Source organism: Austrofundulus limnaeus, unplaced genomic scaffold (assembly GCF_001266775.1).
Source record: "Austrofundulus limnaeus strain Quisiro unplaced genomic scaffold, Austrofundulus_limnaeus-1.0 Scaffold536, whole genome shotgun sequence".
Classification (NCBI taxonomy): Eukaryota; Metazoa; Chordata; class Actinopteri; order Cyprinodontiformes; family Rivulidae; genus Austrofundulus; species Austrofundulus limnaeus.
In genome coordinates this window covers 114358-123570 of record NW_013952938.1, presented here as the reverse complement: position 1 = coordinate 123570, position 9213 = coordinate 114358, and the positions used below count along the sequence as shown (strand labels likewise).

The 9213-nt window shown below is 44.5% G+C and overlaps 1 protein-coding gene across 1 annotated transcript; it reads left to right on the top strand.

Moving 5' to 3' along the window:
• Positions 1 to 2915: 2915 nt before the first annotated feature.
• On the top strand, positions 2916 to 8581 carry LOC106530599 (glutamate receptor 1; the record flags this gene model as incomplete). Its single annotated transcript, XM_014026250.1, is given in 3 exon segments — positions 2916 to 3030; positions 5474 to 5608; positions 7962 to 8581. Coding segments are annotated over 3 exon segments (448 nt in total), but the record flags the coding sequence as incomplete, so codon positions are not given.
• Between the last annotated feature and the right edge of the window lie 632 nt (positions 8582 to 9213).

Sequence of the window (9213 nt, the reverse complement as noted above, 5' to 3'; positions counted from 1 at the left end):
GCGTTCATTCATCCGTGCTGCATGGCGGACCTGGAGCAGCGTCAACATCCCAACCAAGGATTACGGATGTGCTATGCTAGTGAAATTCAGCAACAAAAATGCAGTCTATGTTATAGAACATATGAAAACTCAGGTTTTGAGGATAATTGCCGCTTATCAATTAATCGTTAGTCGATCGATAAGATCAATCAACTTTAGATTAATTCATTAATCGATAACTTGCATCCCTATACGAGGCACACAGTGCCTCCTGGTGACTCACATAGCATCATTTGTCTGGCCAAGCTCTGGCCCTCAAAAGACACGAACACTGTTCAAATACCACAAAGAATGATATGGTTTGAGGTGTTCCACAACTGGGGCCAGTTGTGGCATTGACAGATGATGGGCCACATGAGCCAAACCACAGCTGGGCCAATGGTGGCATTGACAGATGTTGGGCCACATAAACTAAACTATAACTGAGCCAGTTGTGGAATGCCATATAAATTGTGCCATCATTGACAAACGTAAACTTGCATCCATTTGGTGGAACAAACAGTCTTGGTGATGTTGTCCAGGTTCTACTGAACCAAACGTTCCGTTGGAGATTTCGTAAAATACTGGCTCAAATTATTTCCAAAAATTTATCAATGGTTTGGAAATAACTCCAGGTTTTAATGGTCGAAGCTGAAACTACCTGAATGATTTGAAAATCTTAAATATCTGGGCTAAAAAGCAGCAACGCCATAAAGCACCATTCATTTTCTAATAACACTACTAACATCATGCCTGTCATTAACACACATGTAATAATGTTACCTTCTTCACTATGAAAGTATTCATTAACGCCTAGTTTCCTGTTTATCCCTTATTGTTACTATCGTTCCTGTAGAAACCCTGTAAACTTGGCAGTGTTAAAACTGAACGAGCAGGGCCTGTTGGACAAATTGAAAAACAGATGGTGGTATGACAAGGGAGAGTGCGGCATCGGGGGAGGGGACTCCAAGGTCAGATCACCGTAACCCTGACGGGTAACGACAGGCAATGATACACCAGGGTAACTGGCATCAAAAGAAATGAACTTTATTATTCAAGCATGACACGCTCCAGGAACAAAACCAGAATCTGGAAAATTAATCTGTCTGGTCCATGGGATATTTTGTTTTCCATTAACTTTAATCATAAGGCGTTCTTGATACTTTTAAAGAAGTAATCACTGATGGAATCACAAACGGTTAGGCTGACCCGTACAGTTTATGGAAATATATGAAAATGATAAAAATGGAAATTTGACAATTTTGCCTGACAGGAACAGTTTGAGAGTTTGGATGTTCTAAACTTCGATGTCCTCTCCCTCAGGCTGGTTCCTGTTTCTAATCTGTGCTGCAGATAAGATTAGTTTATGAGTCATGTCATTGTTGTGCTTTAAATGTTCAGAGCCRGTGGGCAAGTTAGAAAACACAAAAGTTTGTTTATGGAAAAATGAATTTGGCACAGGAAGTTCATCTTTTGCTTGTTTCTTACACAGAATARCATTGGGCTCCATGGCAGTTGTTTCTGTCTTCTGTATTTTGGATTCCCCTCTGTGTTTACATCACCTCGGTTTATAATTGGTGACACGTCACATTCAACAGGCTAAGAGCTTGTTTGTCCTTGGGGGACACCACACACGCTGGGATATCAGGCCAAGACAACATGTTTAATATCCCCAATTTGAGGTCAAAGTTGTCCAGAAGTCCTTCCAAGTCGGCTAGATCACTCTTAACTCAGCACACACAGCAGGATTGTCTCCTAAAATTATCTTTAGAGCCATCRTGATAATCTGAGCATCCTTAAGATTGTCAGAAGGACAAATCAAGCCTAAGATTGACCTAATTATCTTGCCGTGTGAAGCCAGCATTGAYGATAACTTTGTTGTTGGTGCATGGCTTTTGCTGTGATGTCAACCTGTGACAAAAGCCAGCAAGAAGCATTAGCATTGTTACCAGCATTAGCATTATAAGAAGCATTAGCAGTGTTACCAGCATTAGCAGCATTAGAAGCATTACCATCACAAGCAGTATTTGCAGCATTAGCAGCATTAGAACCGTTAGCATCATTAGCAGCATTAGCAGTTGCTTTTGTCACAGGATGATGACATCACAATAAAAGCCAAGTACCAATGGCAAAGGCTGCCTTCCATCCTTAAATCCTTAAAGAAAACTTTGTTGTTTTGCGTACATGTCAAGTTGTACAGATTGTCTGTAAWTGTTTCATGTATACGGACAYACAGGACAATCTATTGTACTTTATCAAAAACTCAGCTTAATTACCCTCTTCCCACCTGCTCTGCTGCTAGAGATAAGTTGCCCCTCTTCTCCTCGTCCTCTTTTCCCTGCTCCTCACTGCAGGTGCTGTTATCTTCGTGTTTTCTTTACTTGCAGCCGACAGGCCACCTGAACGGGTCGTAACCTTCACTGAAATATCTCTTGGATCAGACGGTTCTTTGCTCATATATCAATTTTCCATAAAGTTGAACCAGTTTGTACGGATGATTTAGAACAGCAGGTTGTCTTCTGAGGCTCTGCTCAGTCAATCAGAGATCCTGGAGTGTTTTCAGCTCTTGCCAGTTACCCAAAGTGATATAGTAATACACATCTTGCACGTAGGGAGTCAGGCCAAACCAGGCTAGATGGAGTATTAAATCATATCACTTTGACATTGTTTCAAGAGTTTGTGTGATTTGTTGTCTGTTTGTTTTGTTTTTCCTTTCTGTTGCTGTCCACGTGTTCTGTTAGCACACCGARCGTCCGTAATCTCTAACGCCAGGTTTTGCTCAAACCGCCGCTGCAGCCGTCGCAGCTAAAACAATAACATAAGATAACATGAAGGTGCATAATGTTATTTATGTTATTTCCAACCCCCCTCCCTCCTGTCCCTTTGGCTCTTTGAAGAATCCCGGTAAACCTAGCAGTACTGAAGCTCAATGAACAAGCCGTCTTAGACAAGTTGAAAAACAAGTGGTGGTATGACAAGGGGGAATGTGGACACAAGGACTCCGGCAGAAAGGTCAGTTCTGGAGGTGACGGTTTGGTTTCCTGGTCATGTGTTGGTTTACCCTCCACCCACACCCCACCTGCTCCCCAACAGACCCCCCTAAACCCCAGGAGGTACACTCAGTTTCAGTTTGAGCTGATCAGAACGGGTTCAGTTTGTAGACTCAGCCTCTGCTGATGTTTCTGCACAACAGGAGGGTAAAAACACTGATCCTGACTCTGACATCATCTTCTGGTCTATTTCCTGCAAACTGATGAGACACGGAGCCGAGCCTCGCTTCTTTTTTATTACTTTTTTTTAGCCGATAAGAGATTTTTGGTGACTGGAGATCAGAAGCAGCCCATCAGTTCCCCGTTCTGTTCTCAGAAACATCAGCAGGAAGCAGAATCCAACCTTCCTGCCTCTGGGGGAACATATTTATAGGAATATTTTAATTCTGTCCTGGTGGCAGAAAACTGTCCTGAGAATTTTAAAAAGACAGTTTTATTTTCGAAGGGATGTTTAGTCACTTAAGCTGCCAACAAATAAAACCTGGCCTGAGAGGAAAGCTTCAGATCAAAGTCAGGTTTTGTTCCTYCAGTGAAGAACTAATGAAATCTACTGACCGCAGCCTTCCTTTCCAAACACACGGACCCACGGAGGGTTTGTCTCCAATCTGTCATGTACCTCCTGTTTCCTCTCAACCCTCGGAGTAACGGAGCGTGACTAAGCGGGAAATGTTCGACAGTCTGTCGGGAAGACGTCTWACTGTCAGACTGAGGCTGCAGCAGGGAGACGATCGCTGCTGTTAGAGGATAAATACCTGCAGAAACAGCAGGAAACGTCCAACTTTTAACCTCTCATTTCCTTTTAAGTGCCTGTGTCATGCACATCCTGCAAATGTAAAAAGAGAACATCTTTATTTACAAAGCTGGTCATAAAACATGATTTTACTCATTTTATCATAAAACTGGCAGATTTTCTTCTGAATTTGGTTGAGCCAAAGTGGAACAGGAAGTGACATCAAAGGGGAACTCTTCTGTTAYGGCCCAAGGCCTTTCCTCTGGATCTTTCTCGAACACCTGTGTGTTTCAGAGTTCCCGATTGGTGCTGATTGCAACTGGAGGCAGCTGGCCAGTGTCTAGAAGAGCTTGAGATCCAGTTGAAGAGCTGCTGTTGGCTCTCAGGGCGAGGCTTCTYCTTTTGTTGCTCTTTTTTCTCCAGCCAACCGTGATTTTTGTTAAATAAATTTAAYTTTAAGTTTTCCCATGCRTTGCTTCCCTTTATTTGTTATGGCCCCAGAGCCTGRCCGTAACAAATTGGGGGCTCGTCCGGGATCAAAGGAATTCTCTGGTCTTTGTTTTTATTAAAATATTATTTAAACTCGGACTCTTCATCTCTCTGATAGAAACTCAAAATAATCTAAAGAAACATCAGATTCTTCTCTACGCTGTTTTAGCTCAGTTTCCATGCAGACATTTCCCTCTGACATCACTTCCTGTTTCTTCACATGCAAATATCTCAACAACTTTTCATCTCAGCAGTGTTTTTTTTGCAACATGTTAATGTTCTCTTTCCAAAAATGTCTTCAAATTTATTATAAAATTTKATGTCACCGGCACTTTAAGATCGTCCCGACAAGAACCAGATCACTAAACTCAGAGATGTTTTTACGCAAAACAACAAATTATTTAAAGACGCAAAATGATCTAAACTTTTAACTTTCAGATCGGTTGCTTGACTGGAAATGGAAACAAAAGCTTTAATTTTAATGTTTTTACATCAACATGATTAAAGTGAACAAAACCTTCGCTTGGTTTTGATCTTTGTGTTCGTAGAATCTGATTGGCTGAGGGACATGACAGATTGGAGAAGAAAACTTCCTGTTTTCAGAAAGCAGCAGTTTCAATGATGATGAAGATAATAGAAACATCTTCCAAGCAGTTCCCTCACTTCTTATGGAGGAGTAAAAATCCATTCCTCTGAACAAAGCAGGGCAGCAGAAACACGACCCAACTTCAGATTAGATTAGATTAGATTAGAGAATATTTCTTTCCCCCTCACTGATTTCTTTCCTTGCATGGATTTGCATGAAACAGATCATCAAAGGCTGTGATTTGAGGTAGCAGAGAGGCTGATTTCACCCTCAGGAAGCAGAAATCATGTCTTCATTTAGAGGATATTTAAACCTGTAGTCAAAGTTGGACATTTGCACTTTCCAAGAAATACTGAGCAACAGATGATTAACAAGTACAGAGGAGTTTAGGAACTTAGAATCCCAGAAAATACAGTAAGAAATAAAAGTTTAACTTGTGTTTTACTGTAAATCTGATTTGTTAAAGTTGTTACAGACCAGGAAATGGCCTCTTGTCACAGTTTTTGACTGATAATCTGCTTCGTTACAAAAGTTAGACGTCTTTCATGAAGATGCGCGCCGCCATTGGTCGGGCCTGACTCCGCCTCTCTGTGCCGACAGGACAAAACGAGCGCGCTCAGCCTGAGCAACGTGGCCGGGGTCTTCTACATTCTGATTGGTGGGYTGGGGCTGGCCATGCTGGTGGCTCTGGTCGAGTTCTGCTACAAGTCTCGCATCGAGTCCAGGAGGATGAAGGTGAGTCCGGACGCCAACCGGGACCGGGCGGGGCTTCAGAACGTAAACAGGAAGTTCAGCCGATGCTTTATTATGTTTCTATAACTGAATTATGTGGTGAAAACAAGGCTTTACTGCTGCGACACATAAAGCACATGCATGCTGGCTCCTCCACAAGACCATGCTCCTGGAGCCACTAATGAGGGTTTAGATCAGGGGGTCCAGTCCTGGTCCTGGTAAATCAGACAGGATAGTGGTCGTCCAAGACCAGGATTAGACCCCCCTGATTTAAAGGTTCCTCGTTGCTCAGCGCGAGTCATAAAAACTCAGACAGACTAAAGGACTTTGTTTTATTTTTAGTCAGCAGCCTCAGCTGCTGCCGGTTCCTCCTCGCCGCCACAGGCAGCGGCACCAATCTGACTCCCGTTTCAAAGAGCATCAACTGAACTCTGCTCATCTGCCACTCCGGTCTGCGCTCCTCTTCATCACGGCCGTCTGCGTGCGTGATGAAACCGCGGCCGCCTCGTTACAGAGCGAGTTAGTTTATGGTGAGGCTTTGATGGGCGGCTCAGAGAGAACAAACAAGTCATTAGAGGCCGCTCGCTGCCGGACCTTTGTTAGTCTCCTCACATCTGAGCACAGAGGGAGGACTCAGAGTGCTCTCTGAAGGCGGCGGTGACATGTGGAGGATTTCATCACACGGAGCAGATGGAGACGTGTGCAGAACTGAACCGGTCCTCAGTTACCTGCAGAGATGAACCCTGCAGCTCCTGACAACATAAACTTATTTAGTTCTTCCAGAACAATCACATCTTTTTCAGTCATTTTCACTCTGTTCAGGGTTGATTCTTGATGTTAAAAAGTCTGTTTTCAGTCACAAGTTTACATCTAAACCATGAGACCCCAAACGTTCAGGACCACCCTCCTAACACAGCATTTATGTTAGCTCCACCCTCCCAACACAGCCTTTGTGTTAGCTCCACCCTCCCAACCTTTTGTTTACATTAGCTCCGCCCTCCCAACCTTTTCTTTACGTTAGCTCCGCCCTCCCAACCTTTTCTTTACGTTAGCTCCGCCCTCCCAACCTTTTTACGTTAGCTCCACCCTCCCAACCTTTTCTTTACATTAGCTCCGCCCACCCCAACATTTTCTTTACGTTAGCTCCGCCCACCCCAACCTTTTCTTTACGTTAGCTCCGCCCACCCCAACCTTTTCTTAACATTAGCTCCGCCCTCCCAAACTTTTCTTAACATTAGCTCCGCCCTCCCAAACTTTTCTTTACATTAGCTCCGCCCTCCCAAACCTTTGGTTACATTAGCTMCGCCCTCCCAAACTTTTGTTTACATAAGCTCCACCCCCTCAGAACATGGTTTAGAACTTCAGGTGAGGGCTTGGTAGGGGCAGACTGGTTGGGGGGGGGCCAAGTCGCTGCTTCCCGAGGCCGGTGTTGTAAAGTGAGAGACGAACCGAGGATCTTCAACATGGAGGCTCCAATGTTTGAGGACTCAGGAGGCTGCAGGGGGAGGGGCTCACCTCCTCTGTTATATTAGTTTGTGCTAAATGTCAGATCATGTTCATACAGAACACATCACTTCACTTCCTTCAGCTGCAGATCTGTGAGGAACAGAAGTCTCCTTCAGCTGAATGGAAGTCTTTGAGTCCTGCTGGAACGGTTCCATCAAAACTTTAATTAAATTAGGCCACGCCCCTCCATTCTCTGTGACTGTTTAAACAGCAGAACTAATGTGGTCGCCCTGTGAAGAAGTGGGCGGAGTCTCTGCTTGGGTTACCAGGTGAGGGGCTGGGCTCGTTTTAGGTTACCTGGATTATGACGTAACAATCTGCAGCTCGTTTTCTGACACAAACAAAACRTTTAGACATTTTTAAAAACATCTGCTCAGAGTTCCAGCAGCAGAACAAACAGCTCTGTCCAGCTCGTCAGCCCTGACGATCTGTAACGTCAGACTGTTGGATGTCTGTTAAATGCAGCAGAAACACAAACAGGAGAAAGAAAAGAAGCTGAGATGTTTTTCTTCAGAGATGATGTGACTCAGGGAGAAGCTGCTGTGAGGATCAAACTGAAAACAGTGAGTCTGTGTCGTTAGCGTGGTCCTGCCGAGGCGCGAGCAGGAAGGAGTTAATGTTAGCGGTGTTGTGGAGGCTGCAGCGCCGTCTGGAAATGAATCAACCTGGGATTTATTTGCTCCACTCTGCATGAGGAGCGTGGGAGCCTCAGAGGCTGGATTCAGGATATTAAGTCTGGATCCACATCATTAGTTTTACTGAGCGCTGACACGCAGAGCGGGGCAGAGCTGCACTCTCAAACCACTTTACTCCGAGCAGAAACCAGACAGTTCTCCTCTCTGCCCCGCAGGAACTCATCGACGCCGCCATGATGAGCAGCAGCCTCGGCGGGATGGCCGGCGGGGTCGGGGGCGGAGGAGGAGCGGCGGCGGGGCTCGGAGGCGAGAACGGGCGAGTGATGGCGCACAACTTCCCCAAGTCTGGAGCTCAGGGTTTGCCCTGCATGGGCAAGGCAGCRGGCCTGGGCCTGTCCTCCACAGGCATGTGACCTGAACCCAGCCTGCTGATTGGACAGAACCACACCTGTCAGGAAGGGAGCAGAAAGAGGGGCGGGGACATATTGGATGGAGGAGACAGGAGAAAGTCTAATACAAACAGGAGAGGAGTCAGATCTCCTGTAAGACACGCCGCTGGGCTCAAAAACCCACAAACTCATTTTTTTCATACAAACGACACGTTTTGCTGCTTCTGCAGTAACGGACCTGATGTGTGTGGGGGGTTAAGCTTCTTAATGACTGAACTGATTCACGTGTCACTCACACCGAGCTCAGCCACGCCCACACCAATCACCACCGCTGCAGGCCTGAGGGGGAGGAGCTTCAACGCTTTACGCCTCTAGCTCTGGAAACGTGGGTCAGCTAACTGCCTTCATGAAACACTTCATATATAAAAGTACAAATGTGTCAAATACCTGATTCTGTGCTGTTTGTGTGTTTACACTGACAGGTCTGAGTATAAAGAAACAACTTCCTGTTCTGAAGTTTTMTACCTGAGCACATCACAAATGAGATTTTACCCTTTAGTTCAAATAAAAACACAAACAGCCACTGAAGAGACCCAAAACTAACAAAATAATTCTGCTTTAACATAATTATTTTAAAAACCTAACAAAGATTATGAGAAAAGTGTTGATGCCCCTAAAAGACTACAAACCATGGTCCATTGTTGGACTCAGGTGTGACCTGCAGTGACCAGGGGTCTCTGCAGGCTCAAAGTGGGCGTTTCTCACACTGAGAAAATTTTTACTTTGTAAGATTCTTGAAATAATAAAAAATTGAGTCAAATCAAGTATTTCTATCAGCTTGATTCAAGCTGGACTTTTCTATTAGGCTCTATAGCGCCTCTAGTGTTTAGACATGGAGCTGCATCCAGCGATGCTGGATGCAGCTCCATGTCTAAACACTAGAGGCGCTCTATTATTCTTGAAAATAAGAAAGAAACTGAGTCAAATCAAGGATTTTAAGAATCTTACCAAGTAAAATGTTCTTACTCCACTGGCAGAAATGTTTGACTTAATTAGAGTCAAATTTTCAGACTAACAA